This window comes from Vanacampus margaritifer, chromosome 13 (genome assembly GCF_051991255.1).
Source record: "Vanacampus margaritifer isolate UIUO_Vmar chromosome 13, RoL_Vmar_1.0, whole genome shotgun sequence".
Taxonomy (NCBI): Eukaryota; Metazoa; Chordata; class Actinopteri; order Syngnathiformes; family Syngnathidae; genus Vanacampus; species Vanacampus margaritifer.
In genome coordinates, this window is record NC_135444.1 from 14,871,940 (window position 1) to 14,894,289 (window position 22,350).

Genomic DNA, 22,350 nt, shown 5'->3' on the forward strand with positions numbered 1-22,350 from the left:
TAGAGATGGAAATCATTTATGGTCTTTGACGTCAGAAGGTGGCATTTGTGAAAAATAGCAAGGCTCAATAAAGTCAATTGAGAGAATAGAAGAAACTCTCGAGCATAGCAAGAAAAAAATAATTAAAATCATGTGATGTGTTTGTGAATCAGATCAGACATATGTCATAATATGAATTTATAATTGCATTGTTGTTTTTGCTGTTGATTTTCTTTATTTTTAATTCAGAGGTAATTCTTGGAAAATTCCAGCTACTTTGACGTAAAATTGTATCCTTTTACTATTGTAAAAATTACATGTTTTTTTTCCCAACATCATTTTTGACTTTTTCTTATCATAGCAGGAATTAATTCTTAGCCTCATAATATTACACTAATCAAATCAAACTTTGGCACCACAATATTACAACTTCATTCTTGTAAACTTTTTGTCTATTATATTAAAACTCTATTCTCATAATGCTCCTATTTATTATTGTAAGATTACAACTTTTCTCTCATACTTCATGACTTATTATTGTATTATTGTGACTGTATTATCATTATATTGCTGCTTTATTCTTGTAATATTACAACTTATTACAACTATACTACAACTACAAAAAAATGGATCATGTAGTATTACATACATTATACCTGTAGTTTCCACCTCTCCTTCTCCTATTTATTTTTTCAGAGTGATCCTCATTAAGAATATTTGTGAATATTATATGCCATTATACATAATTTGTCCAGAGGCCATGGCTTGCAGAACAAAATATCCCTTGAAAATCATGCCATTCCAATTCATTTTTAATTACTCAGGCTGAGTTGCCTGACATTTGTCGCCGGCAATTATTCTGCATGCCATGGACAAGCACATCTGGTGTGGGGGGACATCAAATAATCATCATGAACTGATTCCTGTTTTTCTCAAGCCTTTCGCACTGTCACTTTCACACTGTTGAAGGCAATGCACCAAAAAAATCAAAACAATCAATAACTGTTTCACTGCATTGGAACCAAAACTAAATCCCATGTACTATTTTATTATTCCTTTGATTCCTTAATTACAGCAATATAGAAAATAAATGGGCAAATCACTACTAATTATTAGCATGCCATAATGTGCTTGTTTTATCGCCATGGTTACTATATTATTTACTTTGGTTTCCTTCATTGAATGGCTGGCCTGTTGCACTGTGGCCTTGAGTCACTGAACATGCAAGAGGACCTTTCTGCAGTATGATAAATAATGATAGCTTTTTTTCTTGTGTGGGTGTGTGTCCATTTCTTCTCCTCCATGTAGTCATCCATCAAACATAAAATAAAATGTAGATGCACATAATCATAATGACAACAAAAGAGCATGTCTGACATTGCATGTCTGCATATTAATGGTTGTCAATAATAAATATTATACTAAACTGACATTATTTTCATTTTCATTTCATTTATTTGTTTTTTAGCAGAACAAAAAATCTCAGCCGCCAAACAGCGCAAATGCATCAATAAACAAAAAAAAAAGATCAATGGAAAACTGATGTGCAGTATATTACATAAAAATGATAGTACATTATTTTTCAACAGTAATTGCACACCTACAATGGTAACTAATGTGTAGAATAAAGTAACTTTTCAGGCAACAAAGATGATGCAACAAACTTTTATTTGACTTGTGAAAAGGTTTTAAATTTACAGCGAGTGCTCCATCTACTGGACAAAACGATTAAGTGCCACTCTTGACAAAATCGAGAAGAGGCTCGGTGCGACTGCGCCAGAGCGTGATGACGTCACCATTTCGACGCATGTCTTATATAAACAATTCCTCTGACGTCAGCGTTCTCTTCCCTGCCTAGGCCCTCGTGTGGTGGGCAGTGTAATACTTGCTGTCGGCTTTTTTTCCACCGAGCGAATCCAAAACCATCCGTCAAAATGGTAAGTCGATTAATTTTTCGTGAGGTCTTGCGGATTATGTAAAACGGGACCGTGGTCTCACAGTTAATATTACCGCGTTGAGAGATTTTTAATGTGCTCGCGAGCGATAATGGCGTCGATTATTCACCGATGATAAATGGCAACCATTTTGTCGTAATTACCGCTTTTGAAGGTCAAGCAGTCTCGAGAAAGCTTGCCAGCTTGATCTGTTCTAAAGTTATATGAAAAGCGTTGCGCTTCCCGGCTGTGTCGCGTTCTTGTCGTCTAGGCCTGTAATTCGAGCGGCGGTTTGCTAGCGTACCGGCTCTTTCGCGTTGAATGTCGATTCTTTGTGCACTGACACAAACGGCCCAAGTAGCTGGTGGTAATAAGAAACGCCAAGCTGTCTTTAGTCGAAGTTCCGTCTATCGTGGCCGGTCGACGTACTTGTCGACCGAAATCGCTGCTGTCGTGGCTCGGTTTGAGAAGCCACCGGCCTTTTGTCATTCTCCCGTAGCCTGCGACGTTTAATTGGAATGCTAATGCTAACTCATAGCATTATGTCAAAGTCTGTACACGTGGCCTATCGCCGACATTTGATACCGAGTGACAAATGTTTGCATCTAGCGCCCCATACTTCAAGTGTAAACCCAAGGCATGTGAGGCCTACGTATCTTGATCAGGAAATGCACATTTGTATGCTTGGCATGGCGGATTCACAACGCCCTGACTAAAATAAAGGGGGAGGGAAAAAAGATGCGTCAGACCGTTTTTTCCCCCTCCCTACTGGTGAGGTGGCTTTATCTACACTACAGTGTTTAAAAATGAATGGAGAATGGCTCATCTCTTGAGCTTTATACAGAGGGAATGAGACAAGTGAAAGAAAGTCTATCTTGTTTTGTAAAGACTGACATGAAGAGATGTAACCTAGTGATCAATGATGACTAACGGACTCTTGAGAAGTTAATTTGATTTGTGTGTGTTTCACGTTTGCAAAGTCAAGCAAACGTTAGCGCTCACACTTAATGTTTTTTTTTATTTTATAGTTTGGATGCTATATTTGGGAACTGTTTTTGTGTACAGAGAATGATTTATAGGTTGTTGTTTTTATTTTTTACAAAGTTATCCAAACTCGTAGTGGGCGATAAAATTGTATTCACTATAACACTCAAGGACATTTCAGACTGTACACAGTGTGCCTACTTTAGGCCACATCTGTAAAGCTTTGGTATTAAATGTTGTTCTATGTCTGCGTATACAGCCCTAATCAGTTCTTGTCGTTGCAGGTGAACTTTACAATCGACCAGATCCGTACCATCATGGACAAGAAGGCCAACATCCGTAACATGTCCGTGATTGCGCACGTTGATCACGGAAAGTCCACCCTGACCGACTCCCTCGTGTCAAAGGCTGGCATCATCGCCTCTTCCCGCGCCGGGGAGACCCGTTTCACCGATACACGAAAGGATGAACAGGACCGGTGCATTACCATCAAATCTACGTAAGCGTTGTTGTTGTTTCTAATTTTTGAAAACAATTTGTTTAACTGTTGGCACCATAAAACCTTAGACCGGTTGGGCAATGTTGCAAGGCAAATTTTGTCTGCCATTGGGAGGTAAAACCGCACAGTTTGCAAGATGCCTGAAAGACTGGTAATTGAAAACAGGATGGTGTTTGTGGACAGGCAGTGCAAGAAACTGTATTAGGCTACGCTCACACACAGCAGACAAATGCAACCCAAATCTTTTTCTTTCTTTTTTTGCCTATATGCGACATGTTGTAGTTTTTTGCCAGTCTTAGCGGCTTGATTCAGATCTCTCGTCTCCTTTCCCTCGAATATTTGTATTTCCTTTCATATTGCTCCTCTGTAGATATGAGATAATAAAAAAGATGAGCTTCTACACGCTTTGACCAGATTTACTTCCGTAAACTAAGGTGTGATGTATTCTCTTTTGCACATGCAGGGGACACATTTAGTTCACTCAAGACAAACTGGTCACAATTATTATGCAATATGGACAATAACACAAAAATGAGTTTAATTAACCAAGATCTGAATTGAGCATTAAGACCTGCAGTCTAAACATAGCCATAGTTTCATATTCTAGGCCTGGGTATGCAGCCAGCCCGTCATAAGTCACACAGTGACGTTATTGCACTTAGCACTTTTTTCCTGTGGTTGTATCATAAACACCCTATTAAAAAAAGCACCAGAAATAACTTATTTTGGTGCTCACTCATTTGTAGTTTAGCAAATTTCTCAGGTGTCAAAGTGATACCCATTAGACCCTTGGTAAAAAAAAAAAAAAATCTGGAAAACTTTGATTGCACAAATTATACGACTGGTAGTTTTCTGTATTGCTCAGTTTGAAATTGCACGTCCCCCTTTTACAGCGCCATCTCCTTGTTCTACGAGTTAGCCGAAAATGACATGGCCTTCATCAAGCAGTCCAAGGATGGCTCTGGCTTCTTGATCAACCTGATCGACTCTCCCGGACACGTCGACTTCTCCTCTGAAGTGACGGCTGCTCTCCGTGTCACTGACGGAGCCCTGGTGGTCGTTGACTGCGTTTCTGGTAAGCATAACAACATGCAAGATGGGAGCAACTAGGAATGTAACGATATCCAAACACCATGATGTGATAATTAGCACGATATTTTGGGGAAGGTGACTATTATAAACGCTCATGATGCTAAATAAAAAGTCATGATATTGTTTTTTTTAACTCATCGGGGGAAGCACTATAATGTAAATCCCTGTACAGTGTTGTTTTTTTACAATGTTCAATAATATTTAACATCATTTGTAATTGTCTGTCCATGCAAGGTGTGTGTGTCCAAACCGAAACCGTACTCCGTCAGGCCATCTGTGAGCGCATCAAGCCTGTCCTGATGATGAACAAAATGGACCGCGCCTTGTTGGAGCTGCAGCTCGAGGCTGAGGAACTGTACAAAACTTTCCAGTGCATCATCGAGAATGTCAATGTCATCATTTCAACTTATGGTGAAGAAGATGGACCCATGGGCAACATCCAGGTGTGTGGTCTGTTTTTGTTGTGTGCTTTTTTTTCAACTCTTGTCTGTAGGCTGAATCACATGTCACCTTTCTGACAAATTGGAACATAAACATTACTATCAAATTTTTCATTTTTCCACAGCTGCAAAACTTTCAACAAAATTGGTTCAGTCACTTCAATCACTACAAATGTTTGGTAAATATTTGCTTTACTTTGCTAACTTCTAGATTGATCCAGTCATTGGCACTGTTGGCTTTGGCTCTGGCCTCCACGGATGGGCTTTCACTCTCAAGCAGTTTGCTGAGATGTATGCAGCTAAGTTTGCTGCCAAGGGCAACACCGAGATGACTGCTGCTGAGCGTGCCAAGAAGGTGGAAGACATGATGAAGAAGCTGTGGGGTGACAAGTAAAGACCCAAATTGCTTTTCAGATCAACTATGTGTAGTTTCATACACACCTATGGCTAGAAAGCAAAGCGTGTGTTGTAGTCACCAAGCCTCGCAAAAGGTTTCCGCTGTCAGCCATTTCCTCTTTATGCCAAGCCACTTTTTCGACATTTTTTTTTTTGTGGTTCGCTTTAAAGTTACACTAAAGAACTTTTCAACCTTAATAAAATATTTTCATACATCTTCTGATGAAACAACTTAAACCTAGTTGAATGGTACCTTTGCCATGGCCTGAGGGGGTCGGTATCATTATTACTGGCACCACTTTGAGGAGAATGGTAGAAACACTGCCACACAAAATACTATTATTTGTACTTGACTGCTTTATGGCATACGCCACTTCCCCTCTTAGCCATTCATTGGAGATGGAAGTTAATTTGAATGTTAACTCACAATTACTGCTTTCCTGGCAGAATCTGCTAAACAACTGAAAAGTTTTGTCTGAGAAGACAAAAAAGAAAAATGGAAGCTACCCGGATAAAAGGACAGTCAAGGATCAACATTGGCCTGGCTTTCACCTGTTGGTGTGAGCTCAAAAAACGATGCAATGCGCTTGTCATCATAACAAATCTGGTCTTCCTTCAGGCATAACATTATTGCTTTTGTCCACAATGTGCCGTCATAATCAACACAAACGGAAAGTTCTTTAGTGTTGCCTTTTTATAAAGATAAACATTGTAGAGGAGCAACGGTTAGTCGTTAAGATTTTTGTGTGTGTGTGTCAAACTCCACATTTTCAGGTTCTCAACAGTAAATAATCAAAATTTAAATATTGGAAGGCTATTTGTGGACTGAGTGCATGCTTTTCGTTTGCAGGTACTTTGACCCAGCAAGTGGCAAATTTGCCAAGTCTGCAAATGGACCTGACGGCAAGCCTTTACCTCGCAGCTTCGTCCATCTTATCCTTGATCCCATCTTCAAGGTAAAGTTTAATTGTGCACTTAATGAGGCCAGACTGCACGTCGCCACTAATACCTGCAAGTGATGACTGAACTACCATTCTTCACTTTGACCTGATGTTTAGTTGTGATGATTGTCTTGGGTCTGAGCAGGGCACAGAATGGCAATGTGTCAAGATTTTTCCTTGCAGTGTTTTGATATGGCGAGTGTGCTCTATCCCACCTCAGGTGTTTGATGCCATCATGAACTTCAAGAAAGAGGAGACTAGCAAGCTGATCCAGAAGCTGGATATCAAATTGGATACTGAGGACAAGGATAAAGAAGGCAAGCCCCTGCTGAAGGCCGTGATGCGTCGCTGGCTGCCAGCCGGAGAGGCCCTCCTTCAGATGATCACCATCCACCTGCCTTCTCCTGTCACTGCCCAGAAGTACCGTTGCGAGTTGCTCTACGAAGGACCCGACGATGATGAAGCCGCCATTGGTATGATGGAAAAAGCCCGTTGTGTAATGTAACAATTACAATTGCTTTTTTTTTTTTTTTTTTTTAGCCCTCCCTGATTGTCCAACTAATCTTTTCTTTCAGGTATCAAGACTTGTGACTCGAAGGCTCCTTTAATGATGTACATTTCTAAGATGGTACCCACCAGTGACAAGGGGCGCTTCTATGCCTTTGGCCGCGTCTTCTCTGGAACAGTTTCTACTGGTCTTAAAGTACGTATTATGGGACCAAACTACACCCCTGGAAAGAAAGAAGACCTCTACTTGAAACCTATCCAAAGGTCTGTTTTTTAACGTGGCCTGAATTTTGTTGGACCACTGTCGTTCAAATGTTAATTCATCCCCTCCCTCCCTACTTCCTTCCAGGACCATTCTGATGATGGGTCGCTACACTGAGCCCATTGAAGACGTGCCCTGTGGTAACATTGTGGGTCTGGTCGGCGTGGATCAGTTCCTGGTCAAGACCGGAACCATCACCACCTTTGATCAGGCACACAACATGAAAGTGATGAAGTTCAGCGTCAGCCCTGTGGTGAGAGTCGCTGTGGAAGCCAAAAACCCGGCTGATCTCCCAAAGTTGGTAGAGGGCTTGAAGCGTCTGTCCAAGTCCGATCCCATGGTGCAGTGCATCATTGAGGAGTCTGGAGAGCACATCGTTGCTGGAGCCGGAGAGTTGCATCTGGAGATCTGCCTCAAGGATCTTGAAGAGGACCATGCCTGCATTCCTCTCAAGGTGACTTATTTTAAAACACATTTTCAATGCTTACCATCAGAGGGCGAAATTAAAATTACCCTCCTGGTGCTTTGTTCAATGGCTGCTCGGCAGGAAGCAGTACATCAATACAATAATATATCTGGTGTCTTTCATTCTAGAAATCTGAGCCTGTAGTGTCCTACAGGGAGACCGTCAGCGCAGAGTCCTCAATCACGTGTCTGTCCAAGTCCCCAAACAAGCACAACCGTCTGTTCATGAAGGCACGGCCCATGGAGGACGGCTTGGCCGAGGACATTGAGAAGGGAGATGTCAGCGCTCGTCAGGAGCTGAAGGCTCGTGCCCGCTACCTTGCAGACAAGTACGAGTGGGAAGCCACAGATTGCAAGAAGATCTGGTGCTTTGGACCTGATGGAACTGGGCCCAACCTGCTGGTGGATGTGACCAAGGGTGTGCAGTACCTCAATGAGATCAAGGACAGCGTTGTAGCCGGCTTCCAGTGGGCTGTCAAGGAGGTATGAAAGGCAATTTGTTGAATCGGCTTTGATCAAAATGTGTATGAATTGGTGATGATCTTGATTATTGTCTTTAGGGCGTCCTCTGTGAAGAGAACATGCGTTCGGTTCGCTTTGATATCCATGATGTCACCCTGCATACAGATGCTATCCATCGTGGTGGTGGCCAGATTATGCCCACCACTCGCAGAGTTCTGTATGCATGCGAGCTCACAGCTGAGCCCAGACTGATGGAGCCTGTCTATTTGGTGGAAATCCAGGTAAGTCATTTAGAAATAAATTCATTTAGATTTGGTGCCATGGTAATTTTGGACTCTTAATATTTGGAATCACTTGGAACTAAAACACTCAATGTACTTTTGTGTAGTGTCCTGAGGCTGCGATGGGTGGAATCTATGGTGTGTTGACCAAGAGGCGTGGTCATGTGTTTGAGGAGGCCAGCGTCCTTGGTACGCCCATGCGTGTCATCAAGGCCTACTTGCCTGTCATGGAGTCATTCGGTAAGTGTTTCAGCGAAAACCCACCCGGACCCCTCGGCCTGGCCCTGATTAATCCAATTATGGCTGCGTTTGCAGGTTTCACAGCTGACCTTCGCTCCAACACTGGTGGCCAGGCCTTCCCACAGTGTGTCTTTGACCACTGGCAGATCCTCCCTGGAAACCCATTGGAACCCTCTACCAAGCCTGGTATTGTGGTCACTGATACGCGTAAACGTAAGGGTCTCAAAGAAGGTGTCCCAGCCTTGGACAACTACCTGGACAAATTGTAAAAGCCTGGACCACTATTTGCTTATTGCCTCATTCCTCACCACACATGTAATCTGCACTGTGGGACCGGACTGTACAGAACACAGTGAGCACCAAGGTTTGCCAAAAGGATTGACAATATAAATGATAAACCTAACAAAAAATTGTAAACAAATAAAAGGAAATAAAACCTATGTTGATGTGTTTGTTTTCTAACTCAAGTCACTTGATGTCACATCCTGTCCTATATAGTGTTTGCAATGTTTCTATTGATGAATAGTAGCTACCAGACCCGGACTGAGAAGGTGGACCAGCGGCATTTTTCCTGATTAGCCGCCAGGGGGGGCGCTGTTTATTTCGGGCCACGATTTGGTTTCAAAAACAGTGCAAGTGCTTTTGGTAGAGACCTAGCCAGATAAATTGGTCAGCATTTTTCCCCGCTTGGTCGGCCTGAATTGTACGCTATTTTGTGCAGAATGGGTAATATGCATTTTTTTTTTAAAGCAAGCCCCACACCCACTTACCAAAATTTATAGATGATGGCTGAAGTAAATGCAGATTTCCGCCTGAATATTAGATATTGTAATATTGTTAATATGAATGACATTAAAATTTGCGTGATTCTAAAATCCCTTTGCCAATACATTGATTTATAGAACTCCATTTTTTTATGTATGAGTTCCTGATCTGTCATTTTGAGTCCTGCCCCTAAATTAGGAAAAACAACTCTAGTTCTTTGATATGAACCATACTTCGCGACGTGTGGACAAACGCTATTACATGTATTTGCTTCTTAGGGACTGAACTGGGCATTTCTGATATTTCTACAATGTTTCAGGTCCACGGTGTATTGTATTGCTTTTGCCAGTTACTAGCATACATACCAATTTTCTAATCCAAATAAGGTAATCTTCACAATAATAAGAGAATCCTTTCACTGAGGAAAAATGTTGCATTCGTGGAAAGCAGGAAATTGGAATTATCCCACTTGGATTGTGTCAGTTCCGACTTCAGAGTCTTCGAGGCAAATGTAAATACAAGACATTTGTTAACGTGTCACAACGTGATTTGGAATGACTACATTAACCGTTAACCAGAGCAACAATTGATCGGAATCAGCCATCTTTGTTTACATTTGCCTGGAACGCTTTGATGGCTGAGCTGTGACTCCGAATGGGATAAATCCAACTTCGACCTCCTTGAATTAAGCATAAAACCGCCATTTTGAGTTGTAACGTAAACTCGTAATTAGTAATGTGCCTCAACTCGCAGATTTTTACTATCGAGAATCAGTACCTTAAAGAGGCCCGTCATTATAACCAATGAGGAGTGACTGTATTGACCAATCAGAATGAAAGGAATAGACCAATGACGCGCCAGCCTGGCTTTTCTTCCTGTTTTACAGAGCAGTTTTTTTTCCGGTGAGCGGAGTCATAATTAACCTATTGGAGTAATAATTGTATTTTATTTTTTTTTAAATAGGTTTATACAACGGTGGAAGTCCGTACGTTGGAATACACACCACTACGTCTAATTGTTTTTGTATTCGTTCTCCCCGCGTTTTTGTATTCTTCTCCCTGTTGTTTTTTTCCTTGTATATTGTCTCACTGGATGCTAGCAAGCTGTTTAGCAAGGGAGAAGCGGCGTCCATGCGGGGGACGTTGTCGCTTTCGTTTTATTTAAGTTTCGTTTGCTGCTCTTCCCTGCCACAGCACAGCGTAATTCTGACGGGATTTGCTTCGAGTACACGCCAGCAGGACTGACGGAAATCATGGGTGGCGTCAAACAGGAGCAGAATGATGCTCTGCAGCAGCCAAGAGCCTCACAATCCACAGAACAGCCTCAAGACGAGGTGGGTGCTTTGTTTTCACACACTGGAGCCTCCAACGTTCACCTGCTGGCTTCTGTTGTTTCACTTTTCCCCAACTGAAATCATGTTATTAGAATTAATTAATTCTCGCCTAAAACTGGCGCCATTATATAAGTACATTTGCAAGTATCCTCACTTTACGACGTATTCCTGTATCTACGGCGGCGAGCTAACCCCAACGTGTACGTAAAGCGGAACGCGTCGTAGTCCATCATCATTCCTACGCTTAGTCAGTAGTAAAGTCACAATTATAGTAAATATTTACATGGAAAAACACTTAAAGTGCATAAATACAAACCAATCAAATGAAAAACAGCCTTCTTGTGCAGCATGACCATAATCATGCCGCCACGTTAACTAGTACGTTACGTTAATAAAAAAATTAAGATGTTGAACTTAAGTAAAATAAATAAATAAGTAGTCTAAAAAAGCTTCAGTAATATTTGTGCAACGTGCAAAATGCAGTATAATATTGTTGACAGTGATATAATGATACATTAAATTTTAATATACATCACCCAATATGTAGGTTAGTAACGAAGTACATTTCATAAACTGTGGAAGCACATTCATTATGAGTCAATTGCCAAACATATCAGTATCGTTAAAAACTACACCGAATTCAAAGAAACAGATGTAATTTTCGGATTCAAAATTGCCCAGAAACAATTTAAATATTGTTGGCACCCTCCATTTTTTTATATATATAACTACACAGCCCTCAACTAATTAAACAGAGCTAACAAAATAAACATGACCTTAAAAATGTTTCTGTTTGGGACGTACTTGTACTTTCTAAATCTACTTGCGAATGACACTCAAATGTGTTCACAATAAATGATTTATTTGGTCTTCAATGAACTGTGAATAGTTGTTAGTGATTCCACAGCTTAAAGAATAGAAAATGATTCCTACCACTTGGGCAACACATTGCCTTGTCCGCCACCACTCTCTATAATAAAAATAAAATAATTATAATTAAATAATAATTCATTATTGCACATCATTTTTTGTTGGCCTTTGCAAGATTCAGTGTATTGCATTATTTTAGCCATGCTGTCACACTGGCAGTTTATTAATAGAAAAAGTGACGTTGCTTGACTACCACCACCACTACTACTACTACTACTACTTACCCTTCTGTTGCTTACTTAGCCTAAGAAGCGAGGATGGCCCAAGGGCAAGAAAAGGAAGAAAGTGCTGCCCAACGGCCCCAAGGCACCAGTCACCGGTTACGTCCGCTTCTTGAATGAGCGGCGGGAAGTGATGCGGGCACGGTATCCTGACCTTCCTTTCCCAGAAATCACCAAGAGGCTCGGGGCGGAATGGACACGATTAGCGCCAAATGACAAACAGGTAAATTCCAATCAATCCAAAGCCCCTTAAAGGCGATATTGACTTTTGAATTAGCCACTCCCAAAACACTCCAATTGCACAACCGGTTCCTCTACCCCCGTCCTGCGTCACTCGCATTTTCAAGACTCCTGGCAACTCTTAATGTGTGGGAAAATGCCATATTGTCTTCTTTAATGTTTAGGAAGTCATCTTGAGTGTGCATTCACAGCGTTACCTGGACGAGGCGGAGCGGGAGAAGATGCAGTATGCCCAGGAACTGAAGGAATATCATCAGACGGAGGCGTATCATATCACCAGCACGAAGATACAAGACAAGAGGATTAAGAAAGGTGGCTACAAAGTTGGCTCTGTTGCGTTACACATTTTGTTGTGCGGTGTCTCTTGTACTAATACACAATCTCTCTTTCAGAGGACACTCCGTCTGTAATCATCAGTGCCAGTTCAGGCTTGCCAAAGGTGCGTGGCACTCCCTTCACATGCCGTAGCAATCACTTTAATTATAAGTAATGCAACCTAACTGAAGCTTACTGAGACACATTTATGAGAGAGTCAAAACAACTCTGTATATACAGACGCTCCCCTACTTACGAACATTCGAGCTACGAACAACGGTACATACGAACATGTCTGCGCGTGTGTCGGAAAATGTCCGGAAAGAGATGCTGTAAGTTAGATTTTGTATTGCGCGCCTTTTTCCGAGTGTTTTCGCTCATAGATAAAGCCATCGCACTCTTCGAGCAGCAAGACCCAAATATTGAACGTTGCACAAAGGTTGCAAATCAATTGAATGATGCCATACAGTGCTACCGCATCATTTATGATGAAAAAAAGAAGGAAACTGTGCAATCGTCGTTGGATCGCTTCTTTCGGCCAGTTTCTAGTAAATCCTCCAAGGAAGATACTCATCAACCCTCATCTTCTTCTCCTCGACCCTCAACTTCTTCCTAAGTGTTCTTCCATTAAGTGTCTCTCGCTCTCTCTCTAACATACAGTACTGTACGTATTCTCTCCATTTTATTAAAAGTTTTTTTCAGTACAAACCAATGCAGGTTACTTGTACAAGCCTTAAACATACTTATATAAACCTTCAATATACTTGTATAGGCTTTAAACATAAATTATAATACAAAATTTAGCACTGAAGCAACTTACGAACGAATTCACCTTACGAACGATCGCTCGGAACGTAACTCGTTCGTAAGTTGGGGAGCGTCTGTATTTGTATTATTTATTACTATGATACAGTGTAGTTCTACATAAATGTAAAGTATAACCACAACCGTTTCAGTTAAGTATGTAAAGGAAAATTTAAAATGGCTTACCCAAGATTACCCCCCCCCCCCCATTTCAAATAACCACAAACAATGTCATGTTTGCGATTGGGAGGTGGTTCAATAATGTGGCAGCAGCTGCCGCTTTGGTCAGTCCGAGGTCCTTGTAAACTTCCATTATGAGATTTTTCTTTCCCATACAGACATCCGAGCTCCCGAGCAGGTTCGACATCCCCATCTTCACAGAGGAGTTTCTCGATCAGAACAAAGGTAAAAGAAATAACAAGTGAAACATCTGTTTTCAGGAATGATGGTAATGTAATGGTTTACATGGCTGACATTCGTTCTTCTTGAAGGGATCTGCCATTGAGTGGCGAGTCATTAAATTTGCCTTTTGCAATTTACACACAACGATGGTATTAAGTATTAGGGAATACAGGTCAATTGTACCAGCAAAGTACTACGTCTATTGAACAAAGCAAAATACTTCTCACGGTCACGTTTCATTTTTCGCAGGAGTACTTGTAATACCAGGCACTCAAATTAGAATTTTACACCAAATCCAGGCTCTATTTGTTTTCAAGACATCACGATGGTCTGTTAATTTCGATGGCATGACGATTTTCTTAATCCGACCGCAGCTCGAGAGGCGGAGTTGCGTCGACTCCGCAAGGCCAACGTGGAGTTCGAGGAGCAAAACGCGGTGCTGCAGAGGCACATCAAAGACATGTACAACGCCAAAGAGCGCCTGGAGGCGGAGCTGAGCCAGGACGAGAAGCGCACGCAGGCTCTTCACCAGCACTTGCTGGCCATTAAACACGCGCTGGTCAACAGTTTGTCCACTGTGCCGCTACCAGGTGAGCCGTCGCCTCCAAAAGCATTGGAACAGTGGAGCCAATTTCTTCATTTTTGCTGTAGACTAAGATGAATTATGGGGCAAGAGGTCAACATCAGCTTTTCTTGCCCTCGCAGCGCACAGAAAATGAATACAGCGCATACAAAAAAAAAAATAATAATCCAACCTGAGTTAGGGCTGAGAGAGAAAAAAATCAACCAAGTCAGATAAGTCACTTTAAAAATAGGTCGATTGAAAATGTCCGCCTTGAAGCGCAGCCGTTCATGTTTCTATAAAGACTTTTTTGGGGGGGAGGGGCAGACGCACGCAGTGGACACGAAGTTATTGAGCTCACTAAGAGGCAGTTCCACTCGTTACTCATGGACTATTGTTGAAGTGACTTTTAAGGCACTATTACATGTGTGTATATATAATGATGCGTGTACTAAATGGTAGTGATTCTTTACCTTAAATGGGAATCGCTAGTGCGCTAATGCTAATCGCGATTGCTAACTATTTAGCTTAGGCTAATTTTGTCGGTGTTTAAAAATGCTCATGCACAGAAGATAATAAATAGTAGATATAATGATGTATGTGTGCATATGCGTACCTCACTTTAGTCGCTACCATACAGCTTGCGTATCACCTGCTCAAGAGTAAGCAGAGTAAAACCTACAAGAATTCAAATGGGCTGTGATTAAATCCTGGAAAAGCATCGCAAAAATCTTGCTGATGTCAATTTCACGCGAGTTCCACAAGTTTTCTGTCTTCTGTGATTTAAAACAGGCACAGGCGAGACGCCGTCCCTCGCAAACCTGGATTCGTATCTCAGTCGTCTCAGCTGCGCGCTGGAAGGGAACCCACACAAGCACCGGGCCTTGCTTACGCAGCTTTGCGATGTCCTCTCTCACCTGGACAGGTAGACAATGTGGTTTTTTTTTTCTTACTGCCACACACGCACAAATACAAGAACATACTTTGAAGAAGCACTTACTATTCTGAGGTGTTAATTTGAGAGGAAGCCTTTCTTTTTCCAACTGCTTGTGTGGATGGAGCTAGCTACATTGTCACTAAATCAGCTTGTTAATGTTAATTTGAGGAGCTGCACTTTGTTGATTATGAACATCAGTGACATTTAAAGACACATGCATTTTTTTAAATAATTTAAATTAGTCCCCAAATTTTTTTACCACCCACACGCTTATACCTTTAGTTTACTAGCTCTTACGACACCTCTTATAAATTGTGATGTATTCTCCAAAAAACATGCTTTATGTTTTCAAGTGAGAAGTTGTAGGACAGTGACACGCCCCCTCCCGCCTTCCAAGTCATTCCTGCGCCAGGCGGGTGAGTTTCAGGTTGTTGGGTACAATCACCGGCATCTGGGCCGATGATCCGTCTAGAGGGATGGAAACAGCAGTGCCATGAACACAGTTTTGGTCAAAGTGTGCACCGCTCCCTCTTCTGGACAAATGTGTGAATTATTTTAAGTGTGCAGAAATTATTTTGTAATATGTACAGACAGTACCCTCTGCTTACATTGTCAGTAATGAGTTTACAAGTAATGCCATGTGGCATTGGTGGCTGGGATCATCTGATCATCTGTGTGTGTGCGCAGTGTTATTTAGGCTAACTACACATTAAATGAATTCTGCTTTTGACTTGTTCATGAAATATTGTCATATCATTTTTATTATTTGGTGTGAACTGTATTTGTATTTTTTTTCCAAAATGCTGTTTGAAACTGTGCTGAGAATATTTCCAATATAAGGTAAACAAGCTTGTCTCTTTGTCACCTTTGTTATCACTCACTCACGGGGCACTTTAGACTTTCTAATCTATTGAGATCCAATACACGATCTGTATTAAAATGGCTGCCAAGCTGTTTACAAAGATATTCAAGCTCAATTTTGGTTATTGTACTGTCACTGTTTGTAATATTTTGTCTCATAATTTAAGTATTGTAACCAAAATGTAGAGCAACCACGTCATTAATAAACATATTGCGCACACACACTATATAATTAGCTCTTGTATTGAATGTCATTAGAAACAAATAGACCCGTATAATTTTTGTCAGTTGTAATTAATGATGACTTCCAGCAGAAGGCGGTCACAATTTGGTAAAAAAAAAAAAATCACAAATCTATACTATTGGTTAGTCCACATTTTCTGAGGGTATTTCATTTTATTTTACAAATTATTGACCAATCTTTAGTGTTTTCTTGGGTTCTCCTGAAAAAAAATAAAGAAGAATTTAAGTATAATGCAGGCAAACAACACTAGTTGTGTCAATTGTGAATTTTATTAGGCACCCCCTGATTGTCCTCATGCATGTTTTTGGAATGTGGCACGAGGAAACCGGATTATCCAGAGAAAACCCACACATGAAAAAAGAAAAAAACGTAGTCAGACCGGAACCCAGATTCAAACCCCGAATTTAAGATCTGTGAAGCGGATGCGCTAACCATTTAATTACCGTGGAAAAATCATCAAAATTCGAAAATAACTCAAATCAAATCTTAAAATGTTTCCATCTGAACTTTATTCCTGCTTAAAAAAAAGAAGATATTTTAGCAATTAAACTTTTAAATAGCTTTATTCCCCAAAATTAGTGTCAGTAACACGCAGTCTAACCGGTAAGTGTAACGTTGTAAAAAATATCCGAGGGGCGGGGCTAAACATTTGACGTCCTTTCTCCCGCCACGCCGCCGTGACGTCACACCGGAGAGAGGGAGCTGTCCTTTCAGCGCTGGTTCTGAAAGCCCAACAAAGATGGCTGAGCGTTGAGGGCGACGGAGAAGACCATTTTCGCGCACCGACACCCTCATTATCTTTTAATTATCGACAGGTGGACTTCGGCGCTCGCCTTCAAGCGAAGTGCGAAGAAATTCCCACTCATGTTTTGCGTCACGACGCCCGTTGGGCCGCGGTGGTTGTGGCGGTGGTGTGGCTGCTGCTAGGCGGACGTGTCACATCTTTCTCTCCGCTTCGAAAGCGGCGTTTGACGGTCACAGGGAAAGTAGCGAAGAGGCCGAGAATTGACCCAAAAAGCCCCATCGAGAGATGTCCTTGCTGTGCGTTGGAGGTAAGACCCTCGTTTGTGATAGCGTTCTGCTGCGTTAACATGTTAGTCATGTGTGTGGAAGAACATAATTTCCAACAAAAAGGCTGTAATAGATCTCACTGCAATTATGGCAGAGCTACCAACGTTGATTTATGGAATGTATCAAACCCTCTAAAACAAGATGCAACCCACTCTCATGTCAGTCCAGGCACATAATGGAAGAACATGGCTATTATAGTCTATTATGAGTGTCCTGATTTCAACCATAAGTGGTCCAATTCACAGAAAAATCCTGCATGCCTCAAAAGTAAAAAACTCGGCAGTTCAAACGATGACGTCAGATTACCTGGTGTGATCTCAGCTCAGCGAGCATCAAAAGCAGGAGGGGGTAAAGTTTTCCACATTTGATTTTTGAAAATGGACAGATTGGCCTGTGGATGAGGTATTTAAAAAAAAAAAAATTAAACTGTTAAGTAATTTACTGCCCTTTTTATTATTATTATTATTATTATTGCTTTTTGGGCTCAATAAATTTTAACCTTAAAACTGCTGGGTCAAAATTGTACCAACACACTATCTTGGGTAATTTTCTGAGTTGTATTGTACAAATGAACCAAATTAAAAACAAATAAAAACAAAAGTTTATTAGTAGTACTGTAGAAGTGATAGTCCCCCAACTTTTCCGTCAGCTGCATTTCAAATGCGGCTCACACCCACTTTTCTTTTTTTTTTAATAGCATTGCAGTTCTGATATGGATGCAAGCTATGAAAAATTCATTTTTAGAATATGCTACGGGCCTTTAAAAAGTGGACGTCGTGCCACAAATAGCCCCCGGGCCATAGTTTGGACCCCATTTATTTTATTTTTTAAATACATTTTGCTAAATTTTATTATACAAAAAATATATATTTTTTTTAGGAATAAAAGCTCATTTTATATCTTTGATTGACTACTATAGGGATGAACCAAAAAAAAAAAAACAGAATCTGAAAATTGTTTTTTATTTAAAGATGTGAGTGCATCAAATCTAACCATATCAAAATGTTTCACTTTAAAATGTATCGAGATGTGTATTGAATCGTCTCTCATTGCAGAGACACCCCTCCCCTTATTAACTACTGTATTTTTTTTTATTGATTACGGTCATGATGGTGGTATTTCACATAAACATTTTGAGAACCACTGATGTAGTGGTTCACTTGGCTGACTTCTCTGCAGGCAGTGTGGGTTCAGCTCCCACTTAGTGACATTACCAATGTAGTGTGAATGGTACGTACCCTGTGATTGACTGGCGGCCAGTCCAGGGTGTACGTAGTCTTCCCAACAAGCTCCAGTTCCATGTGAACAGGATAAGCTGCATAGCGGCAGTGATGATGCTCTAAATGTGAAGGCCTTCAGTTCTCCGAAACCTCCAAGGAAGTATGAAGAGGCTCCTCCCCCTTTATGAAACTCTTCCATCTTCTCTACACTAGCTCCTGGTCCGCTCATTGCAGGGACATCAGGTTCGAGATTCAGCCTGGTGCCTTTACGTTGGCATGGCAACCTACTCGGCCACTCTGTGCTCCTGTGTTCTCATTAGGATGTTCTATCGTTGCCCTGCGGCTAAGCTAAATTGTGTTTTATGTTGGTCGGCTTAAGTGGCGATACGTATTGCGGCGACGGAGTTGTGACATCGCAACTCGACTTTGAGGCGATGGATTGTGTTGTCACACAAGCCGAATAAGCAGATTTCCGATGTGGACATCGCGGCTACATTAGCTGACACGGACATGAAAAAGACTCAGCATATATCCACATTAGAATGATTTTGTTTCAAGAAAAATATTGACCTATAATGGAATTTTAAGTTTGTTTTTCCCCATTGCAAAAATAATGAAGGCTGTGCACTAATTAAATAAGCTAATTTATTTTGCAAACTAGCTAACATGCTGAGTGAGAGTAACATACTTGTATTTCTACACACCAAAGTCAGTTTAGTTTTCTTTGAAGCTAAATATGACAAGAGACTTCAATAAACCTAAAAGAATTTTGTTAAAATCAAAGTCAATTTAGTCTTAAATGAACTTAATCTACATGTTGATGTAAAAGTTCACGGCATTTTGCAGTCTTAAATGAACCTAAACTATGTTTGGAGACATCAAAGTTTCAGTTTCGTGTTTGCTGAAGGTAACGTAACATGCATCAACATGGTTTTGTAATTTCAAAGGAAATGTAGTCTTTAAGGTACATAATTTGTGTTTTTGAAAAATCCATGTAGGTTTTTTTAAAATTTTATTTATAATCCTAATATACATGTTTTGATGAACAATAAAAGCAATTTTTAGAGTCTTAAATGTACCTAAAAAAAATTGGGAGACGTCTAGCTAACATACATTTTTATAAACATTAAATCCGATGTAGAAAATTTAAAGGAAATACTTTCGAAAAATCAAAGTCGGTTTTCCACGTCAAAGACAACTCAGGCTTGTAAATATCAGTCAACTTTCCTGAAGCTCATTTGTGTTTTTGCCAACTTCAAAGTCAATTTAGAGTCTGAACTGGATATAAGACACAAGATACTTTGCGTAAAACTCAAAATTACTTTTGTCTTCAATGAAGGTGACATATGTGTTTTTGTAAACTTCAAATACTTTAAAATGTTCAATGAATATCAAATTATGCTTTTTGTTTAAAAAATAATAATCTGTTATTTTTCGTCTCCTTTTGAAACCGATCTAAAAAAAAATTGTAAACATCACTTTTTTTAGGCTTTAGCGAACCTAACATACCCGTACATGATTTAAAAAAATGTAACTCACAATTGTCATCTATGACATTTCCATACTTGGTTTTGTAAACAGTAAAAACAGTTTTGAGTCTTCAAGGTGCCTTACACAAGATTTGGTAAACATGGATGCAAATTCAGTCTTCACTAAATAAAACATAATCACTTTGTTTGGGTGAAAATCACAAATTCAATTCAAATTCAAGCTTCCGATGAACATTTTGTAATAATTGAAGTCAAGTTAGTCTTGGTGGCTTGAGGATGGGCAATTTATTGTGAAAGTCCTTGTATTGGAATCCCATTAGAGTGTGCAGGAATGCTGTGATCAAGGGTTGTCCTGCAAATCTCCTCAACCTCTTTTTATTGCACATTTTCCGAGAATTTTGTAAGTGTTTTACACAACAGCAGTAATACGTCTATGCGAGAGAAGCTTTTAGTAGCTTTTAAGTGGAAGACATTACGATAGTCCAAGTAACAGGATGTAACAGTTTAAGTAGACCATATAAGGAAATATGCATTGCTTGAGCTGCCCTACATATGATTGAATTAATTTCCCCGGATTTCCTCAATTTTTTTTTCTTCCTGAAAACGGAATCAGCACATTTTTTCTGCGGAACCTATTTAGCACTCATCTCTTTTCTGCTTCCCCAGTAGTATGCCTTCCTGCGAGTGCACCCCTCACCATCATCCCCCCCCCCTCCCTCCATCCCTTTCCGGCACCCCCCAACCCTGTCACGCCGAAGTGGTTATTTTTAGACTTGGGGATGCAGCTCGCTGTGCCAGCTCACACACAGAGATTAATGGAGCACGAGAGAAAGGCAGAGGAAGGGTGCACACGTGCGCGCTCGCCACATGGCAGCAGGAGCTCGTAGGAGAGGGTGAGGAGGAGGAGGAGGAGGAGGAGGAGGGTGAGGGAGGACTAGCTTGGGGGGGGGCGAGCAGCATTTGAGGAGGAGTGTTGAAACGGGTGCAGCCCGAGTTGCATCTGCCATTTAGCGACGGTTTTCAAGGGAAGGGAAGCAAGTAAGGAGCTTCCAGGGAAAAATAAATAAATAATTTTTTATGGCTGGGTCCGCCGAGGGCGTGTGACCGCCTCGGCGGCAAATGAGCTTGTTTGTTCTCAAGAGAATTTAGGAGGAATTGCACATGAAATGTCATGTGCTGTAATTAGTAGCAACACAGCATGATGGCGTCTGGCGTTTCTTGAAAGGCTTTGCTTTTTAACCCCGCCGTGTCATTTTGCAGCCATCTCACTCTGGACTGATTTCCCGTCAATCACAAAATATTCACATCCCTACTAATTTTACGACGTATGTATAAACACTGCTTGGTCACAATATCGCTTTTCATAACATAACATTTATAATCCAGTGGATACATTCTCAAACTGTCCAGTTAAATCAACTCATTCATCTGCTGTAGCATTAAGACGAGGGCCGGGCTTCTGCTGTTGGCAACAAGCCTCAACATATCAAGACAAAGAAGCTCGTTGTGAGTCATTCTCCCAGGCGGTGACAGCGGAGTAGCATCATAATCAGTGTGGACAAACTGACTTCTTAAAATAGTCGTGTCAAGCCAGAAGGCCCCTGAGATAATAATGCCCATCAGTTTGCCCTCTGATGAATGAGTCAAGAGAGGTGGTGGAGAAAGTGCACATGCTATCATGCCTGCGGAGTTAAAAACCCTCTCTTCCTGTTGTCAAACTCAAAAGTTAAAAACAGACTATTATAGCAATGTGAGCATAGCCATGCTTAACCCTGGATAACCCACGGGGTCAAATTTGGCCCCTATAAATTCTGCTACTCAAACAACAAAGACCTTTTATTTTATTTCATTTTTTACAAATTTAACTTCAAAAGTCCAGAGTGCCACTTCTGACCCCTGCATGGGGCCATCTAGTGGATGAATATTGCACTTACATGAGCCAGAGTGGTGGTGACAAGATGGCTGGCAACATGCTGTTTTGTTGAGCTGGAAATCAATCCAAACAAAACCATCTTCTCAGCAAACCATCAGGTGGTAAAATTGTGTTTTTTTTGTTAATCTATTTCATATCATGTTGCAGAATGCCTAGGAGTATGTCATATATATATATTTTTTGATAAATTAGCAACTCTGATCTAGTTCAAAAAACAAGGGTTCAAATTGAAAAAACATATATTTTGGTGTTCAGTGAACTTACTGTTTAGCAGTCATTTAATGTATAATTCATAATTTTCCAAAGAAGAAAATGGTTCTTGGGTTCTCCAGGATTATTAAACAAACTGAGTATGTTTTAGTCTTGGCAATAAAGACAGTAAAAAAAAAACAGTACAAAAAAAATCATTCGGGTCAGGGTGTTAACACATATTATAAGACAAGTCCTGAGGGTCAAAAATATGAAAATGGAGACAGGCTTCGGGTTGCAGAGCTTCCCTTGAGAAAGCAATCACCCATGACATACTGAATCTCTTCAGTC

The 22,350-nt window shown here is 40.7% G+C and overlaps 3 protein-coding genes and 1 non-coding gene across 5 annotated transcripts in view; all 4 read left to right on the forward strand.

Annotated features, from left to right (window-relative positions):
* The first annotated feature begins 1,749 nt into the window (after positions 1 to 1,749).
* Positions 1,750 to 8,922, forward strand: LOC144062245 (elongation factor 2b-like). The gene is made up of 13 exons (XM_077583407.1): positions 1,750 to 1,916; positions 3,182 to 3,396; positions 4,290 to 4,471; positions 4,723 to 4,931; positions 5,140 to 5,318; positions 6,175 to 6,280; positions 6,486 to 6,738; positions 6,841 to 7,036; positions 7,122 to 7,488; positions 7,629 to 7,982; positions 8,060 to 8,242; positions 8,350 to 8,482; positions 8,558 to 8,922. Exons 1-13 carry the CDS (start codon positions 1,914 to 1,916, stop codon positions 8,749 to 8,751), a joined length of 2,574 nt encoding a protein of 857 aa, XP_077439533.1. The 5' UTR covers positions 1,750 to 1,913; the 3' UTR covers positions 8,752 to 8,922.
* On the forward strand, positions 6,336 to 6,408 carry LOC144063243 (small nucleolar RNA SNORD37). Its single transcript, XR_013296552.1, has one exon. It is a non-coding gene; the product is annotated as a small nucleolar RNA SNORD37 (small nucleolar RNA).
* Positions 8,923 to 9,480: 558 nt separating the features above from the next.
* hmg20b (high mobility group 20B) lies at positions 9,481 to 15,844 on the forward strand. 2 transcript variants are annotated; one of them, XM_077583409.1, is made up of 9 exons: positions 9,481 to 9,633; positions 10,441 to 10,580; positions 11,754 to 11,954; positions 12,163 to 12,283; positions 12,364 to 12,410; positions 13,429 to 13,495; positions 13,867 to 14,082; positions 14,847 to 14,979; positions 15,345 to 15,844. In XM_077583409.1, the coding sequence occupies exons 2-9, from the start codon at positions 10,500 to 10,502 to the stop codon at positions 15,355 to 15,357; spliced, it is 879 nt and encodes a 292-aa protein (XP_077439535.1). In that variant the 5' UTR covers positions 9,481 to 9,633; positions 10,441 to 10,499; the 3' UTR covers positions 15,358 to 15,844. The 2 variants fall into 2 exon arrangements, with proteins under 2 accessions (XP_077439535.1, XP_077439534.1); XM_077583408.1 differs by lacking the exon at positions 9,481 to 9,633 and adding an exon at positions 9,989 to 10,149.
* A 956-nt stretch (positions 15,845 to 16,800) lies between these two features.
* The window catches only part of unc13a (unc-13 homolog A (C. elegans)), a 49,351-nt gene continuing 43,801 nt past the window's right edge, over positions 16,801 to 22,350 (forward strand). The window contains exon 1 of the mRNA XM_077583317.1: positions 16,801 to 17,148. Coding sequence (XP_077439443.1) covers positions 17,127 to 17,148 — 22 coding nt within the window. The 5' untranslated portion in view covers positions 16,801 to 17,126. The remainder of the gene's footprint in view (positions 17,149 to 22,350) is intronic.